Below are 17,730 nucleotides of genomic sequence, written 5' to 3'. Positions count from 1 at the left end.
CCAATTATATATTTGGGAAGTGTTGCATAAAGCATGGGATGAAATTTTACCTGAAGATCTAGAATAAACTGACTGCTAGAATGCCTATGGTGTCAATTGCTGCAAGTGGATGATTCTTGATGAAGATAAAGATTGAAGAATACAGCATTCATCCAAGGACTAAAAACAAAATGTTTTTTATTCCGGTTGGTTCTCAGCAAAAACTATATTTTTTAATTCTGGTTCCAGTGTTCCGCAGCCTTCTTAGAACAAAATAAAAGAATGGTTTATAACGTTCTTTTTAAAATGACAGTAGGCCTACTCTGTGGGTGATAAACTAGTTGCAGTGTTGCCAGATCTCGCAAGAGAAACGAGCAACATGGTCTGACAAAAAAAAAAAAAAAGCCAAAATAAGGGACTTGTCTTACCCAAAATATGCTAAATAAGCTATTTGATTTTTCCCATATGTGGGAATTATCAGCATAGAATCAAATCATAACAAGCATATAGTATACAGGGGGATAACTAACTTCAGTTAGGATGCTGGTTCAGTGCTAAGTTGCGCTTGTAGTTCACTCAGTGACATGGGTTCAATTCCTGGTTCATCAAGTACAATTGTATCTTTGCTGCAGGTTATGATGTACTTTTAATAGGTCTATTGAAAACTATTTTGTAAATCACAGACACAATTTATTATATTATTTTAAACAGATCTATTTCAACTGAATCTGACAGCCAGTAATCACAGTATAACCTACTGAATTTTCTGAGAATGGTTGAATTACTGAGAAGAAAATTATGAGCTATGCTGTCTATAGTTTACATGCTTTTTTTTAATTGTCAAACAATTTATTTAAGATAAAGTCTTAAGGTGTTAAGATTTTGCCAAACAATCAAAATCATCGTTTCTGAAGAACTTTCTCAGAGTATCATTAATCACTGGTCAGTTTGGCCTTTGTAAATGCTCTCCAGTCTCCACATATAAACAAAATTGCACTTCTGAAAGATCATCTTTTGGCAGTGTCATGGGTAATCATAAATATACAACACTGTCATACACAGAACCTTTCAAAAGTAAAGGATATTATTATATCATCAATTTAATTATGTGTATGGAGTGGTGGTGGCGTAGTGGGCTAAAGCACATAACTGATAATCAAAAGGCTGCTGGTTTGATCCCCACAGTCACCACCATTTTGTCTTTGAGCAAGGCACTTAACTCCAGGTTGCTCTGGGAGGATTGTCCCTGTAATAAGTGCACTGTAAGTTGCTTTGGATAAAAAGCATCTGCCAAATGCATAAATGTAATTAAATTGACAGATGTTTACTGAGGAATTGAACCCAGGTCTGTTAGTTTGGTTAAAAACACACTACTGCTAGTCCAACCAGACTTTCTATTATTTGCAAACAATAGATTTCTTAAACTTAATAAATGGAAGTAATTTAAATGTATATACATATTATTGACACATTTCTATGATGCTTTAGTGTTGCAAATTAAAGAATTCCACTTGTGATTTACTGCTCTTGACAAGTGTAATCGCCAGTTCCCATTCAAACCAATGTCCCAGTGTTAACATGGGAAACCGTTAAAAACGCTCTTAAAATTGTGTCAAATTTATTGGAACAGACATCGATGAAACAAGTGGGTTAATAATGATACCAAAAAAAAATTTTTATGTGCAAAATGGCTTTTCTTTACTCATTGACAATTCACACTGAATGAATCTGCTGAAAAGGCAAGTAAAATGATTTACATGCATGCACACATTCCCAGTGAACATGATCCCCAGTTGATCCATAACACCTGTTCAGCATCAAATCTGTATTAATGCATCATATCCAGTATTATGGAGTAACGGAATACATGTAACGGGATTACGTATTTAAAATACAAAATATAAGTAACTGTATTCCACTACAGTTACAATTTATATCATTGTTAATTAGAATACAGTTACATTCAAAAAGTATTTTGATTACTGAAGAGATTACTTTGCATTTTATTGTCTTTTGTTTCATTTAATATTTAGTCCTTTCAGATGGAAAACATTTATACATATAAATGATGTGATCCAAAGTGCATTTGAACAGCGGTGAAACACTTTCTTATGATGTGTTACATTCATACAAGCAAACAGAGAAGTAAGTTTGAAGTAAGTTTGGAGCAGAAGAAACAGAAATAAACCTTGTGTAAACTGTCAGCTTTACGCTAAGCTACAATTCTATTTCTAGCCATTTTACATGCACATGTTATCAGGCACGATCATATTTTTTATCAAGAAAATTCACGTTGGATCATAATTTCTTTTTTTCTAGTAAGACCTTTAATATTAGAGCAAAAATCGTATTCTTGATGATAATTTTTGTATTGTTTTCCTGTAAAAATATCTAAAAATCCTTAAAACAAGATGAATTAGATTTATCTTGTTTTAGAAACAACACTGCATAAGATATTTATGTTTTTTCAGAGAATGTATTTTTAACATGTGTATTTTGTCTTACTGTACTGGCAGAGTTTTTATAGTCAAAACAAGTGAAAAAAATCTACAAGTGCTGAAGAAGTAATCCAAAGTATTTAGAATACGTTACTGACCTTGAGTAATCTAACGGAATATGTTACAAATTACATTTTACAGCATGTATTCTGTAATCTGTAATGGAATACATTTTAAAAGTAACCCTCCCAACCCTGATCATATCTAACAATAATTCAGCGAAGACTTGGAAACAACTGAGAAATTTATCTATAATATTATTCCTTGTATCTGGATTAACCGTGCATATATGTAGTAATTATATATAGGCCTAGCTGTCAAAAAGCATGTCTTTAGCATGTTAGGGAAGGCTATACATCCACAACGTGCAGTTAGGCAAAGAAATGTGTGATGCAGCTGTTTCCTTCAGGATCAAAGAACATGCTTATGTTCTACTAAAAAGAGAGAAGCCTATTTTTTTCGAGCAACATTTGGATGGAAAATTGACTAAAACCTTTTGGTCTTTGGTTTCATGAAAAAAAAACAAAAAAAAACACAATGGCGTAATAGTGTCTGAAGAGGTGGGCATACTGTGAATTTATATACCCCGCCCCTTACTCAAACGGAAAATATTATTGGTTAGCAAATTCAATTCAATCGCGTCTGAAATGAACGTTCTGATTGGTGGATAATTTTAGTCAGACTGTCTGTCTTGCGTGTGCCATCAGTTGCGCTCCCACAGCTCTGTGCGTGTTTAGAGAGAATCTCTGTACATTTATATATTGTATACACAATTCACGCATCGCGTCAGTAGACTGGAAAAGTTCCGGGTCACACACAAGACTTGTCGTTGTTCTGGCGGCCATACGTATCATCAATTATTTCAGGTGGGCATACGCAAAATCCTAAGAAAAATAGGTGGGCATACGGCATATGCACTATACTACACTACTGACTGGAATGAAATTAACCGGTTATATACCAGTTAACAGCATTTAAAAATAACACTTTCACTCTGGAACAACTGAAAGGGTATTTGTTCCCGTTTTCGATTACGGTCTGGAAAATAAAAATTGTTTGTTTGCAGTTTTCGTTCCTTGAACCGTTTTTAGTCCCTGATTTATTTAAATAGAAATAGTAATTTTTAACATTATAAATGTATTTTCTGAAATTCATGATCAATTCAGTAAAAATTACCTAAAATTTGTTAAGGAGATAATTTATGAACAAAGAAAATTCCAAAAGAGACACGGACGTTTCTGTCACAGGTCAGGTGTGATAGGAGTGGAGGAGGAAAAGCCCAGTTAAGTAGTCTCAAATTAGTAATTTCTCACCCCATCTACCATAAGTGTAAGCTGGCTGAGGTGACAGTCACACATTCCCATATTTTGGACACTGATTACTTTAGACAGAAGGGAATTCAGCAAAGAAATAAATTCTTCAAACCTGGAACGCATCGTATCGGAAGCAATCTATTATTGGTCAAATGTGATGACGCACCTCTTTGAATTCATTGGTCGTTTCTCTTCAGGTGATCCTGTGGTAGGGAAGTGAAGTGATTGCCCAGAGGTAAATATTAATGTGCCTTAACGGTCGTTGAACGGGGCACTTTTCAGCTCAAAACAACATGACCTAAACGTATTTTAAATACTCGATGGATCAAAAACGGCGGGACAAATAAAAACCTACAGCAGACCGACGGTTGGGCAGCGCGTGACGTGGAGTGTCGTTTGAATGTCGGCCAAGCAGCGCGAGAGGAGGCACGTCGCCTGAGTTTATTGTTCAACTGTGTGATGATGGTTAAGCACGAGATGAAGAATGTCGTTTAAATGACGGATGGACATCGCGAGGACTTAAATGTCGTCTGAGTGACACTGAAGCCGCGCGAGATGAGTTGACTGTCTAGTCAACAATTGAACATTATTAGCTTAGCTTTCTGAGTTGACGGTGTTATTTTGGACGACTCCTGTTGTTATAAAGCTCGAAAACAACAGCAGGTCATGACAATATAATAACATCGTCAGTATAATCATTATTTGGGATGTTTCGGGGGAAACTGATGTTTTGAGAAACATACATAGTTGTATTTCAACTTTTAACTTTTGTGAACTGATGTGTTGCCATTTTACCATCCGTAATATAAGTCATTTTGGGACATTACATTTGACAACATCTTGTTGGAATGTCGGAACATTTTGTTTAGGAAAAGCAACAATCGGACTATCTAGGAAAAGTATTTTGCCTCATCTGTGATCAGACCAAATTAGGGCTTGGTTTGTAACAAGTTAACTAAATCTGTTTGTGAGGTTACATTTCTGCTCCAATCAGGAGCTGCTGTCTGTGTATACACAGGATAGTGTGTCTGTATTCTCCTTCCTCTGTTCTCTAAATTTCCTTAAAATGAAAAACTGTGAGTATCAACAAATAGACCCCCGAGCACTCGGAGCATCCACCACTCCGACCTCCACCCTGCCATTTGGGAGGAAAGGCTCCCAAAGCCTCAGGAGGAAATGGGAGGTTTTCCCTGGTAAAAATCGCTTCTACTGTGATGGACGTGTTATGTTGGCCAGGCAGTGCGGTGTGCTCCCGCTGACCATCAGCCTTATTTTCATCACCAGTGGCTTATTTTTTACATTTGAGTGAGTAGAATGTATTACCACACACATAATGTAGCATTTCCTAAAACCGTTGTCTGAAACAATTTCTTCCCAGAGATGTTCTGCATCGTTATTATCATTATGCAAGCTTGTTCTGACATGCTAACAGTAATTTTCTCAGGTACTAGCTTTATGCCTGTCCTTAATTTTGTGTGGTTGACAACAGTTGCCCCTTTCTGGTGGACCACCTCACCGTCTTCATTCCAGTGACTGCTGGGGTGTTATTTGTATTTGTGGTCATCAGCCTCCTCCAGACCAGTTTTACAGACCCAGGGATTTTACCAAGGGCTTTGGCAGATGAGGCTGCAGACATTGAGAGGCAAATTGGTGAGTCTCTGATTGATTTTTTTTTTTTGGCACATTACCATAGTAACCTTTATTTGTTTGATGAGTAGATTGTGTATGACATTTTCCTCTGTAGATAAGTCTGGATCCTCAACATACCGTCCACCTCCTCGCACTAAAGAGATCCTTATAAATGACCAGGTGGTCAAACTCAAGTACTGTTTCACCTGCAAGATGTTCCGTCCACCTCGGACATCCCACTGCAGCCTGTGTGACAACTGTGTGGGTAAGATGGCATCTCCGTATTTCCTGTTTTAAAAGCTAAAAAATATCTTCTTGCTATGATTATGAATATGTATTACTTTAATGCTAAAAACAAATCACTTTCTTGTAATGTCCTTGCATGATGATGCACAAGCACTTCCTGTGTGGGACGCTGTTTCTGAGAATTTGTTGTCTCTGTTCCCTTTACAGAAAGGTTTGATCACCACTGTCCTTGGGTGGGGAACTGTGTTGGGAAACGCAACTATCGCTTTTTTTACACCTTCATTGTTTCACTGTCCTTTCTGACCTCCTTCATCTTTGGCTGTGTGATCAGTCACCTCACTTTACGTAAGTTTGTTCTTTCACAGCACCTTCAGAACCACAGTTCTACGGTTATTTTTCCTTTACCCGTTAGAAGAGGCCCTTCAAACTTAGTCTAACCTTCACACAGCTTTATCAAAAAAAAAAAATACACACAAATCACCCCAGTTTTTGAATATACACTAAAAGTTGGGGAAGATTTAAGGAATAGTTTACCTAAAAAAGGAATTTTTTTATTATTGACGTTCCAAATCTGTTTGACATTTTCTTGGAACAAATTTTTTTTATTTTTTGAAGAATATGCAGACCATTTCTTTTTTCATATATTGAAAATTAATGAGGGCTGTAAAATTCCAAAATGCCACAAAAGCACCATACAAATATCATAAAGTGGTCCATATTACTTGAGCACTATATTCCAAGTCAAGTTGTTGTAGGTGCATCCCAAACCGCACACTTCTGCACTATTCTACATCATTTCGTAGTGTAAGTAGTGCAAGTAGTATGGTAACACTGAGAATGCAACAAAAAGAAGTGTTTTTTGAGTACTCGAATTATGCACTTCTTCAACCATCAAAACGTAGTGTGGAATGTTGTACACTTCACGCACTCAGCATTCGAGGCTTGCGTACGTAGCGGATGGGGCGGAGTTACCTGGCTGCATTGCTGGTCTGAGAAAACAAATGTAAATAACGCAGAATGTAACAACTAGCGAAACCACTGAAGACGGCACCTTATAAATGTAAGTTGAATGCTTTACTGTCACCTTACGCTGTGTGACTATGTACATTGTTTGAGATACAAGTGTAGTACAGAGGTTGGCTAACGCCCTAAATCTAGCGGCAACTCATTGCATATGTTTGAAACATCAATTCTGTCAGCTGTTAAACGGCAAATGCTTCCATGTAGTAAAAAAAAAAAAACGTTGTGTTCCATTTGGGAGGATACTACACTTCTAAAATTCATGCATTACATGGTTGACTGCATAGTGTATCTTGTAAGTGCATAGTGTATAAGTGCATCATTTGGGACACAGTTTGTGTTTCGTGAAAGATAAACATGCGGTTTAAAATAACATGAAAGTGAGTAAATGATGTCAATTTCATTTTTGGGTGAACTAGTCCTTGAAACTGAAACCCTTCAATAAAAATGTGCTTTTGTTCAGAACTTAGAAACCTTTAAATACACTGACTTAATCTTTTTAATTATCTTAATTTAATAGTTTGAAATTACTAATTGTATTAGAATGATCGAAATGTTATATTTTTGTAAAGAAATAAATGTTGACAAGATTGTCCTCTGATTGGTTATTCTTTTAACAGGATCGCAAGACATGAATAGTATCATCAAGGCAATAGAGGAGAGCCCAGCCAGATATCCTTTCTACTGTATTCATGCCCTTTTCTCCCTCCCTGACATGCTTGTTTTCGAACCACCCATGGCCTGTCCCCAGAAACACACAATAGCCAAGCTGACAGAATTCACTATCTGTTTACAAGCCTGTTGTTGTAGGTTCTGCCTTTTCCTAATCCCATTCATCCCTAATTGGCTCAAGCACTCCACCACGCCCTGCTTTCCTATCAACATGGCAACAGTTGCCACTAGTTACAGATTTCAGAACAGCAGTATGCTGGTTCGTGATTTGAGGTCATGGGTTACAGCCACAACCTGTCAAGTTTTTTTTTTTTGTATGTGGTTAATGAATCTGGCTGGCTAAACCCCAAAGGGTACTTTTGTGGTGGGCAGAATGGCTATACAAGAAAATGGGACAGATATTTACATAGTACTTATCTAATTGCTATTTTACTACTGTTTTTATTTACTTAAATTCAGCACACATTTTCATTTGCACCCTTAACCCATCCTGCACTATTGTTGAGCTGGTCATTTGCTGCCTCTCCATCTGGTCGATTCTGGGTCTGTCAGGTTTCCATACTTACCTGGTGGCCACCAACCTCACAACCAATGAAGATGTAAATATCACAATGAATGTTGATTTAATCAATTGTGTAAAATATTATGTAATGTAAAATTATTTATCTAAAATATTTAAATTAAATTTTCACTTTATCATACAATATTGCATGCAAAGTTGCAAACATTTTTATTTTTATTTTTTTAATGATTGCAGATCAAAGGCTCTTGGTCCAGTAAGATAGGGGAAGAATCAGGGAATCCTTACAGCTATAACAACATTTCTACAAACTGCTGTGTGGTGCTTTGTGGGCCGATGCCACCCAGGTCGGTACTGAATGCACAGACAAACATGATGGCATATAGTCCTGCTATATCCTAGCCATCTGAAATAATAGCATCTTTTCCAGTTCAGTGTGTGCCTTTTGTGTATTAGGAATGTCAAGGCATCTCACTTAACTTGTTACTTTTTTGTTTTGCAGCTTGATTGATAGAAGAGGCTTTTTGCCTCCTGATGACACACCTCAAACAGTCACCTCTGAGACTGAGTTTCCTTCTTTCATGGCCAAGAATGACACAAATATGGTAAGAGCACCTCCTAATGGACTGTTGGTTTTTGAAAAATATTGGTTGCATTACATCATAGTGATAAAACTAACTACAAAGTTTAGTTATTATTATAAACAAAGTAAATAATTAAAAATCATGCTAATATTAAAGGAATATTCCGGGTTCAAGATGAGTTAAGCTTAATCAACAGCATTTGTGTCATAATATTGAATACCACAAAAATAATTTTGACTTGCTCCTCCTTTGCTTTAAACAAAGCAAAAATCTGGGTTACAATGAGGTATGTACAATGGAAGTGAATGGCGGCCAATTTTTGAACGTTAAAATACTCAAAAGTACTGTAAACAATATGCGTGTAAACATGATATTAGTATGATAAAATCACTTACCTTTTCTGAGTTATAGCCAGTTTTATAACTTTGTTGCCATGACAATGTAATGTCAACAAACCCTTAAATGACTGTAAAAATGACAATTTAAAAACTTTACAGGTCAAATAATACACAAGTTTAAACAGAAGAATTAATGTAAGTGCTTTAAAAAAATTATAAGCTTAACATTTCTGCTATTAAACCCTCCACAAATTGGCTCCATTCACTTCCATTGTAAATGCCTCACTGAAACCAAAATCAGTCCACTAGCAAGTCAGTCCACTGGTGGCCATCTTTGGAATGCTCCCAGGAGACTATATCCAGTCATGACAGTGCAGCTCCTATCTACTTGAATGGAGGAACACTGAAATCTTAACTGTTTACCAAACTTGCATTTAAACGAAATATTTAAAATCAGCTGTAAAATCAAACAACACTGGTATCATAAATTGTGCTTCTTTACCTCAGATTACGCTGAAAACGCAATTTTACCGGCTTGTTTTGCTTATGCACATTCTCGAGTTGATTGACAGGCGACGTCTGTATCTAAAAGGTAATTGGCTCTTTTACCTTTAAGGCAGGATTTCCTTTCTACCTCTGTTGACTGTTGGGAGCTTAGAGCTCCTTGGTTGGATGTTCCAATTTTTCCCATTTATTTTAATAGAAGTGGCCTGTCTCTGCTAATTAGTCTCTGCTGAAACCCAGATTTTTGCTATTTTTTAAAGAAAAGGAGGGACAAGTCAAAATTACTTTTTGTGGTAATCAACATTATGCCACAGATGCTGTCGATTGAGCTTAACTTGTATGGAACCCTGAATATTCCTTTAAGAGATGAACCAAATCCAAACTGAACCAAAAAAAGCTTCCAGAGCCTTTTTCACCAAAAGTGTTGTTGCATTTTTCTATACTTTCAATGTCCTATTAGTAGAGCACCAGTGCTGAAAGACCAAATATCCCCTGCCTGTCAATATGTTGACCTACACTAAACTACGGTGCATATTGTCATTTTTTGTAGTTAAATGATTGTTAAATGATTGTTATTGTTTTAATAATCATTCATTAATCTGATTTTTTATAGAGGGGCCCGAATCTTTTTCTTTTTTCTTTTATAAATGTTACACAGTTTTATCTTGCCATATTGTGTGTTATGGGTTTAAATAATTATCATTATTGTTCCTTGGTCTGATATTTGGGGTTATTTATTTTCTTATTTGCTCGTCGTATTCATGTTTCAATATTCTTAATAAATAACTCAAATGAAACTAAGGTTACACAAAAGATATTTAGGAACATCTTTACCTCTGCTTTTGCTTTCAGTTACAAAGCTAGAGTATTGTGAAGTCAAGATGAGTAGCATTTTAATATACAGTATAATTTTAGTTGGAATTGTGAGCATTTTTGAGAAGTCCACAAATTTTAATTCAAATCTCATTAGTTTAGTGTGTTTTATTGCTACTTTTATATTTTAACCTGTATCAAGCCCTAATGTTTTGAGATACAAACCTCATACAGGAGAACTGTCAGGAGTTTGCTCTCTCCTGCACATCATGAAGGCTCCAGCAGCTCTGTGAATTTGATGGTAAGGGTGTGTTATAGAGCTGATTGCATGCCATTTTTTGTGGCCCTGTCATGGCTCCTTGGTCTTCATTCTGCTTTTTATTGAAACTGTCTGCTTGGCTTCCATATCTTTGCTTTGAAATCACTACCATGAGACTCATGTCTGTCATGAGAGATGAAATTGTTGGAATCATTTTCTATTCTCTGTTCCTTCTTTGCTCCTTGTGAGTTGAGTGTCTAAGCTGACATCTGTTTTTACTCCATCTTGTAATGGTCATATGTTAATATATCAGTGCTCTCCAAAGTTCTGCAGTTGTTCTGTTTTTCCTACATTATGTCATTGTTTCCTAATTACTGTCTCAATATGACTCATCCATGCTTCTCTCATTTTCATCCACTCTCCGGGGATTGTGTTGACCGAGGTCATGTGCTTTGTAGATAATGCTCACCACTGTGTAGTCTTCAAGCACGTGTTCATTTCCTCCTGTCATGATGGATCCCTCATCCTGATGTGAAAGGGGTCTTTTCATCTTTGCAGCCCCTGGAGATCCTTACACCACGTGCTGCATCAGCACATCTTAAACCATTAAATAATATGCTTTTGTTCAGCATACCGTGTGGCACTGCATTTTCATCTTTATTTTTTCCTGTTCTTCGTATTGAACTAACCTGCCTCTATGGTAAAGCTCATCTTTAATGTTTCATGTTTATTCTTAACTGACCAGCTTCTCATGCTGTGTATTTGTATTGCTTTGGGGTCTAATGGTGGCTGTAGTCTTATGATTAGTGGCTTTGCTTCTTTCTCTTAATTTTTTTGTTGCCGTTCCTTTCACAGTGTGCACAGGGCACAAAGGAGTTTTTAGAAACTGTGGTGCACTCCTCTGAGATCCAGAGCACCTGTACTCCAGGCACACCCAAAAACACCCTGGTGATCCAAGAGAGTCTGCTCAGCACCGTCTCCATCACTGTCTCTGCCCCCAGCAGGCCTCCCTTTACTGGCTGCTCAGGCCGTCAGGCCCGACGCCCCATAGATATGCCCTGCCCCCAGAGAGGGAGCAAACAGGCTGCTCTCCACGCCCATAAACCCTTGTTGCATCTACCCAGCCCCCCGTACTCCTTCAGTCACAGTCCGCTCATTCTTAGTGATGCTCCCAACATGGGCTTTATCCCACTGCACTGAGCGCAGGGTCACTGCCACCAGCAGCATTGCGCATATATTCTCTTCTCTGTCACTCACCACTCTGAAAACAGCATCACACTGTTTTAAGGAACTGTGATAAATAAAACTCAGGATCTTCTCAGGAAATATGCCATAATTCGACAAACGAGAATACACCTGCTTTGAACATAAGGCTGTCCAACAGTTGGTATCTTTTTGCATTGCAGACGAGTTTCAAGATTTGTTTCCTTAAGCATCAGCGGGAAACACAATACATCTTTCCAGAAGATGGCCTTTTTTTTTTTTTTTTTGTCCTTTTGCACAAGATTGAAACATTGAGCTATTTTTCAGGCTTTTTGAATCTTAGACCTAATGCAATATTTATATGATTTGAAAGGTTATTTTGGTCTGAGAAAGCCTTACTTCAAGTCACCAGACATTTGTCTTTTGTTTATTTTTGTGATGTTGTAGACCTCTTGCGATTTTAAATAATTTGTCTAAATTATTCACATCTACAGGGAAGTAGATAGAATGGCGATTTACGAAGGGGTTGTGGACTGCTCAAAGGAATAGTTCACCCAAAATTGATAATTCACTCACTTTTATGCTGTCTCAAATTCATATAATTTTCTTTCTTCTGTGGAACATAATCCATATGACTCGAGTGGTTTAATCCATGTTAATAGTTGTTTTTTGGTGAGAAACAGACCAAAATGTAACTCCTTTTTCACTATAAATCTTGACATCTGCAGTCTTCTAAGTGCGATCATGATTTGAAGCTTGATCACATTGAAAGTTTTGGACCTCATTGACTTGCATTGGCTGATTGTGAATAGGGAATTACTACAATGGCATTTGTAACTTAAAACTTGATTTTGAACGATGCTGCATCTACTCCATTAGGTGTCACCGTAAATCCAAGATTACACGATCGAAAAGAAAAAAAAAATTTCCACAGAAGAAAAAGTCATTCAAGTTTGAGATGGCATAAGGGGAAGTAAATAATGAGAGAATTATAATTTCTGGGTGAAGTATTATTGTATGTACGTTACACACTGTTACTGTTGGTCAGGAGTAATTTACCTGTACTCACTAACGCTTTCAGTGAATTAACATATTTCTGTTTGTTGTGTGTCCTTTTAGTATTTCTTACTTTTCATTAGTGGGTCAAGTATGTTAGGATTTATTATTGTTAATAAAGTGTTGTTTTTTTAAGCTTGAGAGAAAAGCTGTTGTAACTAAAACCTTTTTGCCTTGAGATATGTTAAATCAGTTATATCATATAATTGTTATTAAATGAGAGTCTGGCACTGTAATTAATTTGACAGTTTAAGTTTCAGAGATGTCTTGCACATTTAACTGAGAACTAGACCTTATTGAAGTTTGTCACTGCCAGTGTTGGAAGGAAATTAAAATAATGTATTACTTGTGTTTTTGTCCTTCTTTCAAGATAAGACTGTTTAATTAGGAGCAAGTTAAAGTCCATAAAGTAATAAACAAATGTCCTTTTCACTTATGGGCATGTGATTTACATTTGTAGATTTTTGTAATTTTTGCATGTGTTAAAATTCTTTGTGATTGAACATGCCAGATGGTGCATATTCATTTAAACAGTAGATGGCACAATTTTCCACCTTTTGTTGTTGCCTTCATTAAGAGGATGTTTTTCTTGGAACCATTATTGATTGCTTGATTGATTCATGCATTTTGCTTTCACTGTGCATAAGCCATTTTGGACGTTTCAGAGTTGGTTCCCTTTTATGCACATTGCAAAGATCTGATGCAGAGTTATTACTAATTCCATATTACTGTTTTTTTTTTTTTTTTTTTTACTTGACCACAGTGCCCTCAAGCTAACTTTTATTCCATTTGATGTAACAGAATTTAAATGCATAATATTGGAGCTTCTGTGTCCTCTCTCTGTCTCTTGCTGTTAACTGCTGTAGCCAGACTTTCCGATGGAAAACATGACCATGAAAAATATGTGGGAACTGTAGAGAAGGAAAACAATATCATTAGCAGAGTTTCAATCAGCACTCCATTGTTGTATGAGGAGCTTCTTAGCATTCATATAAAAAGGAATCAAGGTGTTGGTCACCTAGAGAGAGATAAATATAAATCTTAAAGTATTTTTCATCAGGCCCAGAACTAACCTTAATCCCTGTGTGTGACTGATTCAGTCATAAGAAATATGACCACCCATTCTTTAACCAAACTCATGGGACTCCAGATAAAAATGCACCTGTGCCTGGACAAATAGGAATTCGATGACTGCCCAAATGTAAAGGTACACTTCACTTTGCTGTTTTGTTGGTAAAGTGCCGGTTCAGCATGAGGAATTGGCTTACAACATTGTCTACTGTTTAAACACAAAGTGGTACATTTATCACAGAAGTTGAGTTTTTTTTTCCCTTCAATTTTGCTTCGTTGTTGCATGTCAGCTGGAACGACTGCGGTTTGTGTGTTTAAGGGCAAGAAACTGCATACTGTTGGATTGATGATCTCTTTTGACAACTTCATTATAACAATCCAAGTCACACTTTACTGTATATGAAAAAGTCATAAATATCCTTAAAGGGAATGTTCAGTCTAAAATGAAAATTAAAAAAGGTTGTTCCAAACCCGTAAAACTTTCTTCCATGCATAATGTTAGGGACTGGCAGTCACTAGTCACTTTCGTTTAATCTTTTTTTTTTTTCTCCATACTATGAAAGTGATTTGTGACTGAGGATGACAGTCCCTAACATTCTACCTAACATCTCCCTTTGTGTTTCACTGAAAAAGAAAGCCATACTAGTTTGGAACTAGTTAGGGTGAGTAAACAATGACTGAATTATTCATTTTTAACATCCACTCTATATGTTTATGCCCTCCTCTGTCTCTCTTTTTTATTTTTCTGTATCAGAAAAGCATGCCTGCATTGATTTAGCCTTGCATAGTATATCTGGTGATTTAGGATCAAATTCAAAGCTTGTTTTGGTGAGTTAGATTTGTACAGGCCGGTCTTATTTGGTTTAAAAATCTGCAAGAGATTTGGGATCACTTCTATGAAAAATTAAATCTTTTTTGATGAAAATTATGTTCTGATTACTCGCTTTTAGGAAATGGTAATGCCAGCTGTTCATATGCTGGTACACTTCCACCATTAAAAGTCTTATTTTCACCCATGCCATTTAAAAAATAGTTCTGTCATCAAAAAGTAATTCCATCATCATTTACTCACCCTTATGTCATTCCAAACCAGTCTGACTTTCTTCTGTGGAACACAAAATAACAGTAATTCTCAAGAATACATTAACTGCTCTTATCCACTGCTGATCAATGAAAGCATACTGAGACCTGTGACTGAAAAGCTGCAAAAAAACAAAACAAAAAAAACATGAACTGACAATATCTACATTGTTGTTTACTAAAAAAGATTTCCCCTCTGCCAAAGCTCTCATAACTAATATCTTGGCGGTCAGGTTCAGATACGAGACCTGTGCATCTTGCTACATTTAGATTTGCAATCAGCACAGATCTCAGCATAAACATGATTCACCACTAACACCAATGGCCAAACATTGCTCTATGGATATTACACATGCCAGAACCTGAAAAACTGTTGCAACCAACTCATTTAGCAAGAAATTGCTTTTAGCCAGGTATTTATTTATTTTTGTTTCTGAATATTTTGCATTAGTTTCCATAAAGAGCGCCAAGAGGGAAATATTGTTAATTGAAAGTATCACACCTTATTAAAACACATGGAGAAGATTAAATGGGAATGTGTAAGTTGATGGTATTTCCTGAAAGTCACAGCAACCGCACTGAATCATTCACAGAAACAGATCTTAGAACGTGCTATCTTCTCCTGTGCAAAATCAGAGTGGGGGAAAATACCCATGTGGTGACTCATTACTACTTGTGCAGAGAGCAACATAATAGGTTGAGTTTACGTTACTCCTTTCATTTTTTCTTTGCAGTTTCATTCACTTCACAATATGTGTTGTGCTGAAACTAAAGAGGGTGCAAAAGACAGATTTTACTCAATCAACTGGCTACACTAATGAATGTGGGACAAAGGTAAGGCATGGTACAGAGGGTAATGCTTGTAACAGATTTGTTAATGGCTTCAGCTCAGTGCCTCCCAAATAGCCCTTCAATTGTAATTGTATCAGTAGCCTGGCAGGTAAAGGAATATACAAAGCTGGCTAATAGACAGCGAGTTGCATTCACTCACATCTTGTTTGAATTCTCATGTTGCAGTGGTCACTGAGAATGGGCAGTCCCTTGCACAATACTGAGTGGTAATGGGCAATACAGGTATCGTGTGCCGAAATCAGGGACACTTTGTTTTAACAATCCAACAAATTAATTATTTTAAGGATTGCAGAGTTACTGTACCTTCTCTTTAAGTTCTATAGGGCCACCCACACACCATGCACTATACATGCCCCTGTGATGCACTGTCCAAGGGTGAAGGTTTTAGCCTTGTTTTAACTCAAATAAGACACCGAGGTTTTGACTCCGATGTTAGCTTTTGAGTCTCTCCTGATATGAACAAACATCTGTTATAATGCATTAGAAATCTGTCCATATACAGCATTATTCCTGTTGAAAACATAATTCAATACAGGAAAAGTAGATTATGTTTGTCAGGAAATTAGATAAAAAATCTAATTAAAGAAATGTTTAGAACATTAACTTGATCACAGAAAATAGTTTAAAATCTTTAGAGTTTGTATGGTCTCTTTCTGTTCAGTGGACCTTGAGTCACTGGCTATGTCTCGTTTGGAAGGCTGCGTTCTCCGGAGGTCGCATTTGTTGGCTGCATACGTCATCGAGGCTGTCTCGTTTCAGAAAAGCGAGTAGAACCCTTCGAATGCAGCCTTCGAATGCGACCTTCTTTCACGGGAATTCGGAGGATGCATGAGGTGTATCCTTCGAGGGCACTCATAACCCACAATTCTTTGCTTCAACGGAAATGTCTAAAAAAAATAACGCCAATTTGCCCGTAAATATGATGTTCAAACGCAAGTAATGTTAATTCCCAAGTTGAAGTACTTCAGTAGATGAGTGCAGAGTATATAGGCCGTCTCATTTAAATGAGGCTTGTTTAAAGGAGGACGCTTGGTATACTGCAGCCTTCAAAGGACGCGTCCTACCTAGCACGCAGCCTTCGAAATGAGACACAGCCTCTGAATCTTTTTTAATGGACTTTAAGTCATTAACCATGGTGCGATTGTGGTAAATGATAAGAACTGTGGGATTTTATTGAAATGAGTACAATAAAGGTTTTGGAAATAATGCAAAACAGATAACACCTTTTAGACAGAACAAAGTGTTTCAAGATATATTTTACAGCACTTGAAATTGCTCTCAGTACAGACCTGAATATGTGCCATGGTCTTCAGTTTGTTAGGAGGTCAGACCTTATCAGAGTCCTGTAATCACATGGTGCTGATATTTTTCTCCATATCTAATGGGCTCAATGGTTAATGTTGCTGGATACCAAACTGAAACGTTTATGTTGCAAACTCATCTGTGCTTTGTTTTACTGCATGAAAAGTGTAAATAAACTGTGTTCTTCTGCTTCTTCAGCTGTGGTCTCTGTGATTTTTTTCTTCAGTACAATCATAGACAAAATGAAATATTGTTAGAATCCAAGTGTAGTGACACATTAAACAAGTACCTTTGATGTCCAAAACAATCTGCCTAGCATCATAAAACTCTGCAAAATCCCCATAAAATAACAGTTGAAAGGTCGGCTCCAACAAATGCTAATGTACTGCATATGAGAATTAGTACACCAAGGTGCAAAATGGCGTCTTTGTTTGGATTTGTTTGGTAATCTCTCTCTTAATTTTAAGACCTATTTGAAACAATCTTTTGACAGAAAAACTGTTTAAAATGACTAATAAATACATTTTAATGAAGTAAGAGAGACTGCACAATAGTAGGTTATGTAACAGACAAGTGACCGCTACTCATTATAACGGGTGCAATAACAATAAAGAAAGGCCTGATAAGTGTATAGCCATAAACTCGTTGTTCAGCTGCTAGCTAATAGCAGTCATGCTAACTTCCAGTAACTGGTCTGTTGAATCCATGTGTGTACTATGTGAACAAACGTCTATTCCAAACATAATGAACAAACAACCACCCACCCATCCAGCATACACGCACTCCCACAC

The 17,730-nt window shown here is 36.8% G+C and overlaps 1 protein-coding gene across 2 annotated transcripts; it reads left to right on the top strand.

Annotated features, from left to right (window-relative positions):
- Positions 1–3,987: 3,987 nt before the first annotated feature.
- On the top strand, positions 3,988–13,070 carry LOC127453327 (palmitoyltransferase ZDHHC18-A-like). 2 transcript variants are annotated; one of them, XM_051719656.1, is made up of 10 exons: positions 3,988–5,095; positions 5,280–5,440; positions 5,535–5,684; positions 5,873–6,010; positions 7,306–7,357; positions 7,854–7,956; positions 8,115–8,224; positions 8,380–8,482; positions 10,351–10,417; positions 11,231–11,379. In XM_051719656.1, exons 1-9 carry the CDS (start codon positions 4,857–4,859, stop codon positions 10,387–10,389), a joined length of 1,095 nt encoding a protein of 364 aa, XP_051575616.1. In that variant the 5' UTR covers positions 3,988–4,856; the 3' UTR covers positions 10,390–10,417; positions 11,231–11,379. The 2 variants fall into 2 exon arrangements, with proteins under 2 accessions (XP_051575616.1, XP_051575617.1); XM_051719657.1 differs by lacking the exon at positions 10,351–10,417 and having other exon boundaries at positions 11,231–13,070.
- The last annotated feature ends 4,660 nt before the right edge of the window (positions 13,071–17,730 follow it).

This window comes from Myxocyprinus asiaticus, chromosome 15 (assembly GCF_019703515.2).
Source record: "Myxocyprinus asiaticus isolate MX2 ecotype Aquarium Trade chromosome 15, UBuf_Myxa_2, whole genome shotgun sequence".
Taxonomy (NCBI): Eukaryota; Metazoa; Chordata; class Actinopteri; order Cypriniformes; family Catostomidae; genus Myxocyprinus; species Myxocyprinus asiaticus.
This window is presented reverse-complemented; position numbering and strand designations above follow the sequence as displayed.

Bases quoted from the DNA above. Each gene is read 5' to 3' on its own strand.
- LOC127453327 (XM_051719657.1), top strand. From the start codon at position 4,857: ATGAAAAACTGTGAGTATCAACAAATAGACCCCCGAGCACTCGGAGCA. The intron at 5,096-5,279 runs GTGAGTAGAATG...GGTTGACAACAG, and splicing joins GGCTTATTTTTTACATTTGA to TTGCCCCTTTCTGGTGGACC. The intron at 6,011-7,305 runs GTAAGTTTGTTC...TTCTTTTAACAG, and splicing joins GATCAGTCACCTCACTTTAC to GATCGCAAGACATGAATAGT.